We start from the raw sequence: 17,760 nt of genomic DNA, 5'->3' as shown, positions 1-17,760 counted from the left end.
TTTTCTTTTTTTTTTTTTTTTGAGACTGAGTCTTGCTCTGTTGCCAGGCTGGAGTGCAGTGGTGCGATCTTGGCTCACTGCAACCTCCGCCTCCCGGGTTCAAGCGATTCTCCTGCCTCAGCCTCCAGAGTAGCTGGGACTACAGGTGTGCGCCACCATGCCCAGCTAATTTTTGTATTTTTAGTAGAGATAGGTTTTCACCACGTTGGTCAGGATGGTCTTGATCTCTTGACCTCGTGGTCCACCCGCCTCGGCCTCCCAAAGTGCTGGGATTACAGGGGTAAGCCACCGCGCCCGGCCAACACAGAATCTTTAGGATTACCAGCCTGCAGTCCCTTCCCAATCTTCTGGCCCCAGGCAATGTGGTGGGGCGTGACAGACACCATGTGATGTCTTTGAGGTTCTCACTGTCTCTCTGGAAGAAGGGTAGGGAAAAGGTAGCAGGAGAAGAGTTAGAGAAAGGAAGAGGAAGGGAAAAGGAGGGAGGAGGGCTGAAGAGTGGACAAGCATAAGTGTGTGTAGACATGCATGGCCTGGCCAGGTAGTGCAATGAGATGGGGAAGTTCAGAGAGCCCCCAGCCACTCCTCCTTTGTGTGCTCCCGGTCTCCCACCGGGTGGGGCCTCTCCCTCCTTGGCCCGGTGTGCACTGCTCCCACGCTCTTTCCCCTCATCCTAACAAAACCTGCTCCAAGAGGGAATCTGAGGTAATCACTGATGCTGTGGGACAAGTGCATGAAAACTGCCCAGTGTTTGCTTCCTTTCTGGGTTACAAACCCCAAGAGATCAAAAGCTGAAGTCAAAGAGAGGAAGCACTCATGAAATTTCAGATGTCAGACTTTGGAGAGGAGAGGAATTTGGGAACAGTATGGCTCACCTGTGACAGAAGAGGCTTCCTATCATACCTGCCGGCAGGGTCATTGCTAGCTCTGTCCGTGCATACATACAGCCATGGGCAGAAGTCTGTAGACGCTGGCAAAGAAGAGAGGAGGGTCCCTGGGAAATCCCACCTCAGCCAGGCACAGTGGCCCTTGCCTGTTATCCCAGCACTTCGGAAGGCCAAGGCAGGAGGATAGCTTCAGCTCAGGAGTTCAAGACCAGCCTGGGCAACATAGTAAGATCCTGCCTCTACAAAAAACTACAAATAACTAGCTGGGCATGGTGGTACATGCTTGTAGTCCCAGCTACTCAGGAAGCTGAGGTGAGAAGACCACTTGAGCCTGGGAGGTTGAGGCTGCAGTGAGCCATGATTGCGCCACTGCGCTCCAGCCTGGGCAACAGAGCAAGACCCTGCCTCTAAAAATAAAAAATATAAAAATTCCACCTCTTCTGTGATGCCTTCCCTGATTCTTCCCTACTCTACAGTTGTGTTCTCTCAGGCCTCTGAAGCCCTGGAGCACTTTGCTTGTACTTTAGCTGAGGCATTTTTGAGGCTTGCCACATTGTTTTCTAAATTATTATTAAATTGGCCAGGCGTGGTGGTTCACACCTGTAATCCTAGCACTTTGGGAGGCACTTTGGGATCACAAGGTCAGGTGTTCGAGACCAGCCTGACCAACATGGTGAAACCCCGTCTCTACTAAAAATACAAAAATTAGCCAGGCATGGTGGCACACACCTGTAATCCCAGCTACTCAGGAGGCTGAGGCAGGAGAATGGCTTGAACCCAACAGGCAGAGGTTGTAGTGAGCTGAAGTTGCACCATTGCACTCCAGCCTGGGCAACAGTGTGAGACTCTGTCTTGGGAAAAAGAAAAATAATATTAAATTGTGAGTTTCTCGAGGGCTGGAGCAATGTCTGGCTTTCCTACATTTCTCCTGCAGCCCCTCCCACAGGGCTTTGCATAGGGCTGGGACTCAATATTGATAGAACAGATTCAGTCAACAGCAGTGCACAGCATACATTTCCCCATGCAAGAGGGTGAAGGCTGGGGTGCAGACAGCAGAGGGACTGGGACAGGCATCTTGGCGGACTCCTGAAGATGGAAAGGCTTGGGGTCATATCTGCCCCAGAACACTTAACAAACACTTAGTGAGTGCTTTGTGCTAGGCGTCATGGTGGCCGAGCCTGCAAAAGAGGCAGCCAGCCCTCTCAGGAGCAGTCAATCCACCGCTCTAAACAACAGCTGCCTGTGTGATACTTGAGTCTCATCCTGCCCCAAATCACTTCTTGCCTTATAGGAGACTGGCTTTGGGGTTAGACTTGATGGCCTGATCTCTCTGCCCTCTCTCAGGGCTTCCTGCTTCATAGATCATTGGAATCTCTGTTCCCCCCATCCAAGTGGAGTTATGACATAATAATTCTTTTTCAAACAGCTTTATGGATATATAATCACATACATGATGTAATAATTCTTGTTCTTAATGTTATGCCATCTTACAGCATCTTTCTCTCTTTTATGTCTGAAAATTCCCATGTGTTCTGTGAATACAGTCTTCAGTTCTGAGAAGCCCAACTAAGCATTCTTTTCTTTCTTTTTTTTTTTTTTTTTTTCTTCTCTTTTGAGACAGGGTCTCGCTCTGTTGCCCAGGCTGGAATGCAGTGGCATGATCTCTTCCCAGGGTCAAGGGATCCTCCCACCTCAGCCTCCCAAGTAGCTGGGACTACAGGTGAATGCTACCATGACTGGCTAATTTTTAAATATATATATATATAGTAGAGACGAAATCTGGCTATGTTGCCCAGGCTGGTCTTAACTCCTGAGCTCAAGTGATCCTCCTACCTTGGCCTCACAGGCATAAGCCAGTGCACCTGGCCCCTTCTCTTTCTTAAAAGCACCTTTAAGACTACATGATCACATTGTAGTCCTAAACCACCTTCCGTGTTCCCCACACCCACCCACTCTAGCTGGCTTTATCCCACTATTATTTCTGAGATGGTAAGAGGCATGAGGCCTGGCTTCCTTCAGTTTAGAGATAGCACAAGTGAGGCTCACGGAGTTCCAGGAGACCTGGGGTGTCTCCCAAAGCCTCCTTCTTGGCCCCAAAACCTCACTTTATGTCCATTCTCCTGACTCTTCCCCCCAGTCTCCATTCTCCCTCCTCTCAGCAGATTTGATGGAAACAAATGTTTAGCTTCTGCTGCTGCAGTGTATTACAGTGCGAAATAAACACGGATGCCCCTTCTACCCTGACAACATAATCCATTTACTGCAAAGGGATATAATAAAGTCTGTTTATTACAGCAATTAACAGAGCAGCGTTTGCCGGCATGCTTTTCAGTGGCAACCAGAAAAGTGCTTACTCCAGGTGCATAGATTCGGGAAACCATGCAACTTGAGCCAAAATGAAACCAATTAGAGGCTTAGTAAATGGGTTCCAGCCACCCCAGGAAACTTAACCATCCACGAGTCAGTTCAGACGAGGTAGAACCTCAGTGCAGGAATTTAGCATGATATAGATTGCTACTTTACAGAATTAATCCAGACCTGTCGCCAGGGTCATGGTCTTGAGGATGTGAAATGTATCCACCTAACACAGCCACCTAGGTGCTGGGTTCAAATCTCGATAAACTACTTAGGGGTATATAGGTGGGGAACGTTAGCACCATTGACTCTCAGGGGTCTCTTGCCACTGCCATGTGGGGACATAAGGAGAGAACTGGAAGCTGGGCCAGAGGGAACAGACAGAGAAAGAACAGAAATCCTTTCATTAGACCCTGTCTTCAAGAGCCTGGATTAAAATGTGGCCGTCTTGAGTAGGGGTGGGGAGGAATCTACTTTTCAGCCTGGAGAATATATGCTATTTTGCTTTAGGCAGAAAGACTGGACAAAGACATGAAGCCATTTGTTCCGGTTCTTTGGTGGAGGGACAGAAGAAAGGGAAGTACTGGTTTCAATTCCCCAGTGAATCCGATTGCTAATTAACCAAATTTAATTATCTATCCCCTTTTAGGAGGGCAGGGGTTGGCTTATACCACCAACAGGACATTCTTCAGAATGAAGTTTAATTTTCCCAAGAAGGGAAGTGGCTGCAGTGTCATACCTGTGTAGGAAAAAATCCATCCTGATTGGCAGCTCTTTTTTCTCTGGAGCAGTCTCTCAGGGAGACCATGCGGAGTTTTGATCTAGAAAACATAAATCTGGGTGCCTGAGCCAGGTAGAAAACCAAAGGCTCAAAAGGGCAGAGACAAACCCCTGTTAAACAGTTCCCTCTGATTGAGAGGTGACCTAAGGGGTTCCCCTTTTCTCCATCACTTTTTCGCATCCTCAGGCCTCTGGGAGAAGATGCTGTGTTAAAGGATGAGGGCAGAAGCCAGCCTGGCCTCTCTGGAACAGAGAAAGTTAGAGCTTTGAGCATCATGAACAACGGGATAAAAATAGCAGTGTTGCCATGGCAACAGAGGCTGGGAGAGTCCTGAGGATCTGTCTGGGTCCTGCCATCTCCCCCTCCTGCCTTCCTCCCGCCCCTCAGATGGAACACTGGAATGAGCTGAAGGAGGAGAGACAGCTGCCCCAGAAGGGAAAGAGACAGCCCAGCAGCCCACGAGGAAAACCCTTGAACTCCAGACTTGGGGGGCTGGGTTTCTGCCAGCTCCTGAGCTGCCCAGGTCTGGGAGCTCTTGGCTTTTGCAATTTCTTCCTCAGTATGACGACTTCCTCCAGGGATGCCCTGGGCAGCTACCGCTCACCCTCCTGGTGGATGGTTCTGACCTCCTGGGCTCCTCTGTGAAGAGTCAAGGTTCCTGTTTCTTCTTCATGATCTATAGTTCCTATCCCATGGAAATTTAGAGAAGGGAACCCAGGCAGACTGGCCACAACAACCCCGACACAGTGGGCACTGACCACTCCAGGGATGGCCTGGGGGTCCAGAGGATTCACCCTGACAAGCCAGACACCCTTGTCAGCAATATGGACTTGGGGGGCTGTGTTTGTGTTGGGAGCAGGGTGATGATGGTGATAGCTCTCTCTTGCTCTTGCTTTTGGGTCAGAGAGATAGAACGTTCATTGCTTGGGAACAGATTCTGTTTCTTGGTTCTTGTGGCACTGTCAGCTTGATCACCTGCTGGACATAGCAGCCACCTTCAGGAGGAACACCAGACTTCCTAGACCAGCCTGCAAGGAGCCCACTGAACTCAGCAGCCCAGAGATTTTCTCTGGCGAAAGCCCACCTTTGCAGTTGTGAACCAAGTATCTGTCTCCAAAAGTTCCAGCCACATCTGGGCACATCTGATAAGTGTGCCCTTTATAATGCGTGCCTTCCTGTGAGGTAGGGAGGAAATGGGACTCATCGCCACCTGTTATGGAGGAGGCTGGGAGGGAGGAGGCAATTTGCCAAGGTCAGGAGTCAGTCATGGCAGAACACTGGGGGGTTGTGGCTCTCCATCCAGAAATGATCACCAGCACATTCCACCACCAGCACATCCCCAGCCACTGGGCAAAATGCATATTCAGTCTGTAGACAGGACAAACTCCAGCCTGAGGTACTTCCCCTTGCAGAAGGCAAGGAATGAGGTGGGGTGGTTTGATCAGCATGGAGATGGGCACATGAGGAGCTGTGCAAAGGGAAGCCCATAGGTTACATAACTGGAGCAGAACGCCAGTCCTTGAGATCTCTTCTAGAATCACTTAAGCATCTATCTGCAGGTGGTTGTGGTGGTGGTGGTGGTGATGCTGTGTGTATGTGACAGAGAGAAAGTGAGAACGTACATAAGAGTGGCACCTGTGATGGCCTAGACAGGACCTGGAGTCAGAGTCTAGGCCAACTGACTTACTCCCCTTGGGCCTGGCTGTAGAAGGGAAGAGAGGCAGAACTGCAAGGAGTCCTGGGCTGTGGCTAGGGGAAGATTCTAGCAGAAGCTCTGGATGACTTGCCTTTCCCTCTCACTCCCCCTCTCACTTCTCAGAGCCACCATACCACTTCCATCTACCCTCCTGGTATGTCTGTTGTCTGCACAGAGTGCATCTATGAGGGCAGAGGAAACCTGCGACCCTCTGGTTCCACAACCCTATGCCCCACTGAGGCTCAACTTCCCAGACTCACAGAGCCCTGGACTCCAAAGGAGACTTAAGAGGAAATTCATGTAATCCTCTATTTATAGTTGAGAAACCTGAGTCTCAGAAATAAGACATGACTAGTCTAAGGTCACATGGTCATTAGTTTCCAAGCAGGGCTAGAAGCCAGGAGATCTGGCTCCCAGCTCAGTGCTCCTTGCATCCCACTCTAACACTTCATGTGTATTTCAGTTAGTTAATTATTGCTCTTTTTTTTTTTTCTAAAAATAACAGTCTCCCTATATATTTCTATGAACCCATATGCTACATGCAAAAAGCCCTTCCCTGGGAGCAGAGAAGGAAATGACATTCTAATGAAAAGGTTTCAACCTGAGACAAGAAACCCCTTGGGTCCTGTGGACCAGGGTCCTAGGCAACACTCAAGTCACAAAGACCCTAAGCACCCTTCACACTTCTCGATCTTCCATTCAACAGCCTGAAGCCCAAGAGGGAAAATGGCCATGGGAAGTCCTCGCTTTACAGATGGGGAAAACTGACCCCCTCATCCATCTGCAAGGAGGAATCAGTGCCACACAGCAAGAACAAGAGGCCTGATCTCCTCCACAGAATCGTCTACCCATGTGCCCCTCCCTCACCCCAAGAGCTCAGGGCCCCCACCTCAAGGTGGAGTCTCTGGGAGAGAACCATGGAGAGAGGATGGGGAGGCAGGGCAGCCAGGCCCACCCCAGAAGGAGCAGAAGCCTGGCCCGAAGTCAGAGGCCCAGGGCGCAGGGTCTGCAAATGCTGGGGCTGCTTTGGCCTTTTCCTATTCCCTGGGCTCATCCAAGGGCCTAGAGGAGGGCACAGGTGTCCAGACTGCTTCCTGAGATGCTAAAAGGAGCAAAGTCCCCATTTCCCTGAGAAGGAAACTGAGGGACAACAGAATGTGGGGTTGGGGTGTGCCTGGCTGCTATCTCCTACTCAGACAATTCCAGCTGCAGTGCTGGCCCCAACCTCAGCCCTGGGTGAAGAAGAGGCTGCCAGCTTGGAGGCAGAGGACAACTGGACCTCCACTCAGAACACTTTGACCTTGGGACCCCACCCATGTTCCCAAAGCCAGGGCTCAAGATATCTAGTATCCCTCTAGAGCCAAGGGAGTTCTCCCGGGGGAGGAAGCTCTCTGGATGGGCTCACTGCCAAACCCCTGCAGCTGCAATCCCTGCCAAGATCTGAGAGGCACACATGGGGAAAGCTCTCCTTGGCCACCCGCTCCCCAGGACGTACTTTCTCCACTTTCCTGACCTGTCCTCTTGGTGAGCCCGTGTGGTCAGGACATAATACCCAATACCTCTGAGTCTCCGGGGATACAATTTCATCCTCTGCCACAGAAGTGACTTCTCTAGGATTGCAGCCTCGCAGGTGACCACTAGGGACACACATGCCCTCCAGGAGGCTCTCTGGCCTCTGTATCAAGGTAACTTTTCTGCCCATCTCTTTGCCTCATCCAAGGCCTCTACTATCCAAGAGGACAAAGAACCAGGGAGTTTTTCTTCTGTCCTTTGTGACCCCACTGGCCTTTATTGCTGAATCTCACTGTTCCCTTGAGGGAAGGACTTCTGTTTATAATTCTTTGGATATAAAAGGAAATAACATTGTAGAAGGTGGGGGCTGGGAGGTAGGGGCAAAGGAAGGGGTTGGAGGATGGGAGGAGGAACTCAAGCTGTGCTCAAGCCTCATAAAGACAACCTGAATCCCACCAAATCTGCCCAAAGCCCAGGAAAGGCCCCTGAGTGTGGGCATGAGCTGGGCAGGCAGAGGCTGCCAGCATAGAATGTGCCTTTGCTTCTCCCAGGTTCTGGGCGAACCAGCCAAGGAAGCCTTTTGCCCTCCCTAGTTGCCCAGAGAGGCCCACATTCCAAGGAAAGAGGAGCCCAGACTCTCCTATCTTGGGGCCTTGACCTCTCTACCCAGGTCACCTGTTTATCTGTCAGAAGGGCTATTCTGTCCCTGGGGAGCTAGAGGGGGTCTGACTTTGTTCCTTGGCTGAGCTGTTTCCTGATGAGGGAGAACAGGCTTACAGAATCTGCCTGAAGCATCTCTGCCGCTGGCATTCCTCTCTGCATGTCTTCTAGCCCCGGAGAACTCCAGGATCAAAGACAAAAGGCTAAATTATACCAAAATGGGGGGAGAGAGGAAGGAAGAAAGAAGGAAAGAGAGAAGGAAATGCTTTTTTCTTTTGCTTCCTACCTCCTGGAAATGGGCTGGGGCTAAGGGTAGAGGCTGAAGCTGGAAGGTTGGCTGGGGTGGGAGATGAGGGGAAAAGTCGAGGAAGGTCCTAGAGGTCCCCCTACCCCAAGAGTTTCCACTGAAGGCACTACATACGATCGCAGTTCCCTCTATGGCTTCTGAGGAGAGAAGAAAAAGGCAGGGGAGACAGGATAATCGAGGGAGGGCACGACTCAGTCCAGGAAAGGGGTCCCTTGGTCTGGCCACGGCAAGACAGTCCCTGAGGAGGGGAGTCAGGGCCTGGGGAACAGGCCTCCCAACATCTGTGATGCTGGCAAGGAGGCACAGGCATCATGAACGTGGGTGGGTCAGGACTGGGGCTGGAGGAAACACTGCTTTCTGGAGAGCAAGAACAGAGGGAGCCACGGAGCCGCTGGCCACCTCTGCCTTCCTCCTCACCGGGCTGGCCACCTCAGGCCTGGCCCCACCTGGCCCAGGAGGATGCTGGCAGGGGGCTGGAAAAGGACTCTTGCCCCAGGTCCTGGAATCCCCGGAGAGTCTCACACTTCCGCCCTGGAGGCCTTCTCCAGGGTCAGGGCTGCTGGAGGTTCTCTGCTAGAGCAGCCAGTTTCCCATTTATCAACAGCTCTCCTAGCCCAAGGCGGCACATCCCTCATGCGGTTACCCTGAGAAGAGTCCCCCGAAGCTGTCAGGGCAGGAAAGAAGTTTCGCTCCTTGGCCTCCCTGGGGCTTCTCAGTCTCTGGAAGGCATGCGGCAGGTCCTGGGGTTCCCCCTTGTGTGGCTGGGGCCTCTCTCCAAGGAGGGCTGAGAATTGGAAGCTAATGGGTGTGGGCATGAGGAGGATGAGAGGCACACAGGAGGCTGATGCCCTCGGGTGAGAGTCAGGCTGAGAAGAGCACTGGCTAAATCAAGACTAAAGATACACACATGGCTTCCTGCTCCAAGCCCCAGCCAGAAGCGGGCACCATCAGGCCTGGGACCTGCTGGGGGCTTGATGGAGGGGCCCTGGTTCTGATCACACCGCCGTCTCCCGCTCTCTGTGAACTTCCTCCTTCTTCCTCTTCATTTTGCAGAAGCCGTGGAGACCACAGAAGCAGGCGAAAGTGAACTGGGGCATGCCCTACGCCAGGCTGGGGGAACACTCACCAGAGATCTGCAGGGAAAGGCAGGGGAGGGAGAGGGGAAGGAGAAAGGCAGGAAGAGAGAAGCAAGCTGGGGTTAATGCTCCCACAACCCTCTGGGTCTGGCCCAGCCATTGCCACTCCCTGAGGCGGCCCACTAGGTCTCTCACACCGGCTGGGGGAGGAGTCAGGCCTCCAAACAACAGCTCTTTGAAACCTCAGTGTTTCCTGATCTGTGTGGAGCTGATGTCATTCCTCACATTGGAGACTGGGTGAGTCCAAGGGAGGAAAGAGAAGGCCCAGCTGCTGCCTCCTTTTTTCCCCTCCCACCCGCTCTGCCCCACCTCATCACCATACACCTGTGGTTGGGGAACAGGAAGCAAGCTGGCTTAAAATAGCCTCTGGCTTGTGCCACCTTCCACCAGGTTCCAGCTGGGGGCTTCCACTCGCTTCTGCAGGTTGCACACACGACAGGCCCTCCTCCATCCAAATGCGGACCCCTTCATCCAGTGTAGCTTTACTTTGACACCTGGGACCGAGTCAGATTCCTCCCTTCCTTAACAACCCCAAGTTGTCTGACACCCTAGGAAAGCCTATAGGGAGCAAGTATGCCCTTCCTTTGACTGCTCAGAGCAATGCAAATCCCATCCTCACCATGCAGAGAACAGACAGCAAAGAGGGTTCTTTTAGCCAACAGGCTCTTTTATTTAGCACCTATGCTGGGCAAAGGGGTTGAGAGGTAGATACAAAAGGGTAAAGACATGGTTTCTTCCCTGGCACATAAGTCTGAGGTAGAGGCTGAGGCTGGATCTGCCCCAGCTGGACACGTCGTCCCCCACCTCTGGCTGACCCGGCCCTCAGCAGGAGCCAGGGGCCGCTCTGGTATCTGTGGCAGTCTGGCTGGGGAAGAGAGGGAGCTTCGGGAGCTCAGCTTCAGTCTGCAAGAGTATCCCTTTCTCCAAAGGCTCATTTAGGTTTCCCTAGCCTTAGCCACCTGCAGATTTTTCCAGTTCACCTCTCTGCCCTTCCTCTGCCCCTGGGCCTGTGGAAAGGGAGCAGAAGTGCATTCAAGCCACTCAAGCGGAGAAGCTGAGAACAAAGGAAGGAAAGCGCCCTGCATGGAGGTCAGGCCCGGGCCTGGTCTGAATCACCGCTCTCTCCAGGAAGAACATGGGGGCAAGCAGGTGAGTGAAGCCCAAGTGCTGCGGGGAAGGAGGGAGGCACAGGGCTATGCCAGAGAGGTTTGGAATAGGGAAGCAAGAGGCGCCTATTCCAATAGAGCAATTCCAATCTCAAGCAATAGAGATTGCATAGGATGTCCTGGGCTACCCTAGCAAGGCACATGTGCAAAGTGGTTTCACTGCCTTTGAGGAACGTGGCATGGCCCAGGTGGCGGCTCTCTGGACAGTTCCACTGGTCTGGACAACCTTGCCCTTTTGGAAAAACTTCCTTTGTGTTTCTCCAGACAGAGCCGAGGCCCACACCGAGCACGGTGCCCGGTGGAGCCAAGTCCTGTCAAGATTCTCCCCTCCCTCAGCCTCTCAGTGTCCCAGTAATACAGCTAATAGCTGTAATTAATAGGTGCAATGCATTTCCACTGGCCAGCTGGATGGGCAGGAGGCCCAGCTTGAGTCAGCCTGGGTAGGTAGGCTGGTTATTTAATAACCCGATTTCCAGCATCATTTACACACCCACTCTGGTGGAGTATATATAGTTAGCAGAGAGCAACCTCCAGGATATATATAGAGCCGAGACACAACTACTATATTTCTAGATCTATCCCCTGCAGCTATCTCTGGATCCCTCCTGTGACAAACCTAGAGAGAGACAGGGATCCAATCTGGGACTTAGGTGGCCTGGGTTCTATTCCTGGCTCTGATGCTAACATGCTGTGTCATTCTAAGCAAGTGGCTACATCTCTCTGGGCCTTCATTACCTCACTTCAGCGTACCAGGAGATTAGGCAAGGTTTAACACTAAGACCCCAAACCTAAGGGGCTGGAATCCTAACTTGATCAGGAAAGAGGGAGGAAGGGCAGGTGGATTCCCACCTAATCAGTTATTGTCACTCGTGCACTTCTCTTGCTGGGTGTGTAAGTCAAGGGTATGATCAACAAAGCATTCCCATGATTATTGAAAAATACACGGGGAGAAATTGACAGGCACAAGGCTAATCTGGGAAGGAACTCACAACTAAAACAAGCCAGGCAGGTAGCAGCCCCACAAACAGGTCAAGGTACAGCTCAGGGTCTCTGGCCCCAGGGTGCATCGATCCCCTTCCCTTTTCACCCCAGTTCCTTTTCAATGACTGTTTTTTCTTAAAAACAGCAAAATATACCCCCTTAAATAACCCGTTCCTCCCCAGAGTCCTTTGGGGAATTTAAGAAAATCCTGGCTTTTTTTTGCTCAGCTTGTCACTGTAGGGAAGGATGGGGTATGAGGTCACAGGAACAAGAACCTACACATCAGAGGAAAGAAGAGCTAATGAAGCTGGCCAGGAGTTGGGCTAGGGGCTGCAGCCTGGCTCTCGAGAGGTGTTCGAGGGCTGGCTGCCTCAGTGGGATTCCTGGGTCCTTGTATCTAAGAGCAGAAAGTATCATAAACAGGGCCTGGTTATTCTGCTCAGATCTTTGCTCTAAAGTGCTCTGGTTATCCTTCCTCTTCTCTAACAGGATCTCTAAAAGGGTCCTCACTGTAAGGTGCACAACTCCATGCCCTGGAGGCTGCCTGGGCTCTGTCTGCAGCATGCAGATTGCTGGGCCAGCCCCTGAAGTGGGGGGACATGGGGCAGAGAATTCCAACCCATTTCAGTGTCCCTGCCCACTGTGAACCCCACTCCTCCCTCAGAGTCCCCAGCAGCAGGTACATGGGGAGTCTCTCTGCCAGGCTGTGGTCTCTGCTCCTCTCTGCTTTACTCGGGCAGGAGTCCTGTGACTCTCTTCCCTGACTTTACCCCTTCACCCTTGGCAGAGGGCTCTAGTACCAGCTGGAGGCTCCCTGAAGTCAGGTCCCCTTGCTGCGTCTATTTGAGGGGGAGGAGTCTGGAGTAGCATCTGGGTCCACTCCCCACTCATCAGAGCTCATCATGGGAACTCCCCTCCCATCCTCCCCCTCCTTTTCCATGCCCATAGTCCAGGAGGGACTAAGGAATGGAAAAACAGCCCCCAGAAAAACAGAAGCCCAGAATAGGACGGACAGGCAGGGTGGACACTGGACAAACCTCCTGCTACCACACAGTTGGCTGCATCTGACTGCAAGCTGTTGGCCCTGGCTTCTTCCCCATCCTCCTCTCTGGCTTTTTCCCAGCTCAGGTCCAAGACGGTTTACGGTCTGGGGGCACAGACGATGCTCTGCCCAGCCAGCTTTGTGGGAGCCAAGCAGAAGAGATGCCAATCCATAGAGCATCCATCCTCCCCCACCAGTAGGAGGTTCCTCGGCCTCCCTGCTGATCCCTTCCTTTTGCCTGACCCCCACATCTCTCTGTGCCAGATACTCTCCCGGGGTCCTCCAACCCTTGCACCTCTGGCAAAAATGGGGCAGTGAGTCAGAGACAGCATGAACATGTGGAAGAACCAAGAGAAAGAGGAGACTCAGAGCAGGCCAGAAAGTAAGATAAAGAGAAATCCAGGGCCCCAGGCTTGCAGACCACAAACTCCTAGGTGTCTCGAATTTTGGCAATGTCCTTCATCAAAGTGGGCGGCAGCGGGGGTGGAAGGCTAGGAAGCTATTTAAAAGTGTTGGGACATGCCAGGAATTCTCTGATAAACAAGAAGAGGGATATTGCGCCCCCCATGACCCATCCCTTCATCTCCCAAGGCAGAGAGCAGAGGCACTCTCAGCAAGGCAACCCCCACCTTAACTCCCTGCCACCCCCCACCCCAGGTAAAGGGCAAAAGAGAAGTGACCCAGTAAGGAGGGTGTGCCCTCGACGCCTCTAGAACAAAGCTGAGCCCTCCGCCCCCTCCCCGGCTCCCTTAGCACCGCGCCTCAGTAATTAAAATATGAATTCACCTTCCCTCCCTGAGCCATTCATCACTGCGAAGGGAAGCAGCTGCGGCTTAGGAGACCGGATTTGGGGGATTAGCTCGGGCGGTGGAGCAGACACACCAGGAGAAAGAATTAAAAAGGAAGGGGGTGAATTGGGTTTTCTCTCCCCACCTCCTCCCTCTCCCTCTCCCTCTGGCCGCCACGGAGCCTCCTGCCCCACCCCTTCCCCCAAAGCCTAGCCTCTGCAGGTTTCTGGGAACTGTAGTCTACAAGACCGTGTTGATAAACAGGCAGGCCAGGGGTGGGTGGTGGCACAAACTACAGATCCCAGGACTTCTTCCCGGAGTTGGCACCAGCAAAACTGGGCACAGACCTCCAGTCTGGGAGAAGCCCACATTCTCCTTGGAGGTTAACTCCTTCTTGGCCTGCTTGAGCCTGAGCTCTAGCCTCTGGCTCACCGAGCTCTCTGGAATCACAGGCCAAGGCCTCTGCCTCCAGTGGCCTTCAGAGACCACAGACCCTAGCTTGCCAGGCCAGCGGCCCTTGTATCTTGCTTGCCCACCTATGGAGAAAGCTCCCTCCACTTTTCCAGACTGCAAGGGCAGCCAAGCATTCTCAGTGGTTCTGAGATTCTTGGGAGCTGGAGAGGTCAGAGCAGCAATAGTCCTGAAATGTCTTTGTGACCTGCACCCAGGGTTTTCCAGCCTGGCTCGGCAGAGGCTGGCCCACTCTAAGAATGGGCAACATGACAGGCAGCAGCAGCTGGGAACCTGGTGGACCAGACTGTCAGCGCCAGAATGAACCCCGAAGGTCAAACTTTAATGTCAAACTTTTGAAAGATGGGGACAGAGACTTTTTTTGTCCCCAATAGTCTTTATATTTAGGAAGGAGTAGGGCTTAGCAGTCAAACTCTATTTCCACTAAAAATGGAACAAATACAATAAGAGAGAGTCATCTGAATTCAGTGTTGTTAAACATGGGCCCACTCTCGCAAGGGAGGCCTTATGCTGGGTATATCTGAGGACTGTAAAAAAGACTTAGATCGCTGGGAATAAAGTTTCAGCCGTCTGCAGGCAGGGGACAGGACACACACAGCCCTCTGATCTGTGAATCCTCCAGGGAGAAGGGACATGAGGGCAACTTGCTTATTCAATGTAGTTGAACAATCATGTGGAATATACAATTGCTTATCTTCTCCAGGCCTGTCCCATTGGCAGTAGCCAAGAGACAAAGAATAGAATGGAGATCCACCTTTGTAACCCCCAGAAGAAAGCCAGGCCCAGCCCCAGCAAAGCGAGGACTGTCTCGGGTGAGTTGCTGAGCTGTGGGCTTGCTCTATGTCCCTGCTGGTGGCAACTTACCTCTTTTACCCCATCCATCTTTTCTCCCAGTTCGCACTTCATTCAACAAACATTTATTCAACCATCCCTATGAAGTCCCTTGCCTTGCTAAAGCTTTACAGAGGTATAATCTCTGGAATGGCTCGTCTGTACCCTTCCTCCCAGGCCGAGCCCAGTGCTGGGGACTACCCAGGCAAACTGAACAACAGGACTCCTGGGAGGGGCCCAGTTGCAGGGGGCAGGAAAGGGGCATGGCTCTAACCTGGCTTTCCAGTTAGGAGATCAGGAGTTAAGGGAAGCAAATCAGGTGCCTGGACAGCCTCAGAGCAGAGTAGGGAATAGGATAGGCTCACTGTGGGCCCAGGGCAGCTGGACAATGAGGGAGGTGGAGGAAGGTGCCAGCCATCTCTGAACTCTGGATGAGAGAACCCACAGGGCAAGTAAGAAACCCTGGCCAATTCTCATGCGTTGTTCCTTTCACCATCTAAGCTGGGGCAGGAGGGGAAGTAGCCTGGATCAGCCCCAGCAAAAACCCAGCTGGCTTGGGATTTCTCTTTGCTTCTCCTATTGTTCTGATCCCCCCGCTCCCCCCGACCTCCTGTGGGAAAAGCAAAACCAGTGATGGACAAAGGGTGATTGGAGTTGGGCCACGGGGCCAATTTGTGGACGTGCATCCAATAGAGATCTCGTGAGAACAACCTCCCGTATGGGTACAGCACTCCCTGGTTTTCAGAGTACTTTCCCATGCACTGGCGTTGACTCTCTCAATACGCAGCATGATGTGCTAAGAGCATGGGTTTTGGCACCAGACCATGTGGGTTCACGTCCCAGTTCTGCTCCTTCCTATCCATATGAACGTGGGCCAATTTCTTAGCTCCCTGTGCCTCAGAATTCTCGTAAGTAAAATAGGCTAGCAGTAGATAGGACTGTCTTGAGGATGAAATGGGTTAGCGCAGGTAAGGCGGTTAGAATCATGGGGTACATAGTAGGTACCCAGTAAATGTTGGTTGGTGAAATTAAGGGCTCTGAGATATTATAAGAAACTTGCCTTCTGATTGTCAATACCAAATCTAGTGCTTTCTATGATTCTTCAGTGACCTGTCTTAGACAGACTGGGGACTGGAACAGCGGGTAGAAGGCAGGGTACAAGGATGCTTCCTCTTCCACCACAGCCACCTGTTGGAATCTTCCTGGATGGGAGGGATAAAGTCAGGCCGATTTAAAAGGGGGCAGGGGAAGGAATGTGGGAGTGGAGACAGGCATAGGGAGGAGCCAGGCAAGCTGAGTGACAAGCATGACAGGGGCAGGGAGGGCTGGTGCCCTTCACACACCGCAGGAGGGGGCAGCTCCTGGAGATGGTAGCACACCAGGAGCGAGGGACCCTGGAGTCCAGCCTGTCGCCCAGGGGGAGGGCCTGCCTTCCTAGTTTCACTCTGCAGATACCTCCTCTTCCCTCGTGGCCGGCATGGAGTGTTCCCATTTCAGCCTCAGAAAGAGTCCAGAGGTCTCCTTACACAGAAAAAAGGCTGCGGATTCCCAGCTGACCTCAGAGAAAGGAGTGAAGGAGTGAGGTTTTCCTGGAGGCACTTAGCAAAGGCCCAAGTCTTCATGGCCTGAGGCCCTTGACTTCAGCCCCCAAATCTCTGGCCATAAGCCAGGCCTCAGTAACTTGGCAAGGGGGAAGGAACCGACTCAGAAAGCTCAGCACACTCTGAAGGTCTCCTTCCTTCCTCAGAGGGAATCTCCCTCTGGAATCACTGGCCCAGTCTCTTCATTCCAGAATGAAGAAACAGGGCCAGAAGGGAAGTGACTGGGCCAAGGTCACAGGGCCTAGCCCCGATCCCAGGTTACCAGATCCTGTGATGTCCCACCCCCAAGCAAAGCCTCCTTCCTTCTGGTGCCCCTTGGTGGCTGGCTCCGAACCTGGTCCCATGGGAGGTGCAGCTGCTGCAGGAGAAGGAGCTTGCCCCTCACTGTAGCCCATGGCTTTTAGCCCTACATGAGTTTGGGACAGCAATCACATAGGAATGAAAAGCCATAGGCCACAGCAGAGTGGAGGGGTCCAGCGGCAGGAATCTCAAAGGGAAGAGAGAAGCTGGGGCACCTGAGAAGCCCTCACTCCCCTTCTCAGCACCCCCGACCCCAGACCCACCCACACTGCCTCCCTCCAGGACTGGGCCCCCCAGGTTAAATTCTCTCACCATCCTCCACCACCTGCACTAAAGCCATCCCAGTAATGAGTTTCCCGTTCTTGCCCTACAAAGGCCTCACACAATGGTCCTCACTCCAGGGTATGAGGAGGGGTGGCTTCCTGGCCATAAAGGACCTCCTCAAATTCCCTTAATTAGCTTCCAGCCCCCTGCCCAGGGTCCTTAACTATCCCTCCCCTAGAGAATAAGGCCGGATCTTTTCAAGGCTGCTGCTGCCAGTACCCAGGATGGGGGGCCCCAGGTTAGGCTCCCTCTTTACAAAGCTTAACTCTTTCTAGTCCAGCCACTGGAAGCACAGAGGGCAAAGGAGGGTCTGGATAAAGGAGGGCAGCGATGAGGACCTGCCCTTTGTTTAGAGAGGTAAATAGGTTTCTTGAGTGCCCCCAGGGGTGGGGGCTGGGCCACCCTACCCAGACCAGTCTGGGTGGTTACCGACAACACCCATTCTTGCATAGTTTAGAGGAGAGTGAGATCTCCGTCTCCAGATCTGGTTGGAGTCAGAAAGACGGCTTCAGCTGAAACCTCCCCAAGCTGAGGGCAGCTCACTCTGGAGCCGTCCCTGACAAGGCTGTGGGAGGGGTGCGCAGTGCCCTGCCGCTGTCATTGGCAGGACATGGGGGTTAGCACAGACATCTCTAGGACTGGATTGAAGAGCTGAGTTGAGGGGAACCAACGTCTCAGGGCCCTGGAAAAGGTGTGTTCTAATCACAAGTACCATTTCCCCACCCCCTCCTCTGTGACGGGTCAGCTGCAGGCATCAGCTTCAGAGAAGTGGGCCTCTAGGGCTCCTGCTAGCCCAGGCTCAGGAAAGCCCCAGGGGCCTCAGACCTCTCCCAGGGGCCCCCAAGATGGTAAGAGGCCCCAGGCCCAGATCAGGCCCTGCCTCTGCCAGGGAGTAGCTGCCACTCCCACCCCAACTGTACCC

The 17,760-nt window shown here is 52.8% G+C and overlaps 2 protein-coding genes across 5 annotated transcripts in view; both read right to left on the bottom strand.

Moving 5' to 3' along the window:
- LEMD1 (LEM domain containing 1) overlaps positions 1-17,760 on the bottom strand; it is a 70,264-nt gene that overhangs the window by 51,998 nt on the left and 506 nt on the right. The window lies entirely within an intron of this gene.
- Positions 3,159-17,760, bottom strand: part of BLACAT1 (BLACAT1 overlapping LEMD1 locus) — a 21,141-nt gene continuing 6,539 nt past the window's right edge. For 2 of the 3 annotated variants that reach the window (XM_063646752.1, XM_054494290.2), the window contains exon 2: positions 3,159-9,331. In XM_063646752.1, the coding sequence (XP_063502822.1) occupies positions 9,194-9,295 (102 nt within the window). In that variant the 5' untranslated portion in view covers positions 9,296-9,331 and the 3' untranslated portion in view covers positions 3,159-9,193. Of the gene's footprint in view, positions 9,332-13,309; positions 14,497-17,760 lie in introns of those variants that run through there. The other variant, XM_054494293.2, reaches the window with a different exon arrangement.

The sequence above is a fragment of the Pongo pygmaeus genome, chromosome 1 (assembly GCF_028885625.2).
Source record: "Pongo pygmaeus isolate AG05252 chromosome 1, NHGRI_mPonPyg2-v2.0_pri, whole genome shotgun sequence".
Lineage (NCBI taxonomy): Eukaryota > Metazoa > Chordata > Mammalia > Primates > Hominidae > Pongo > Pongo pygmaeus.
This window is presented reverse-complemented; position numbering and strand designations above follow the sequence as displayed.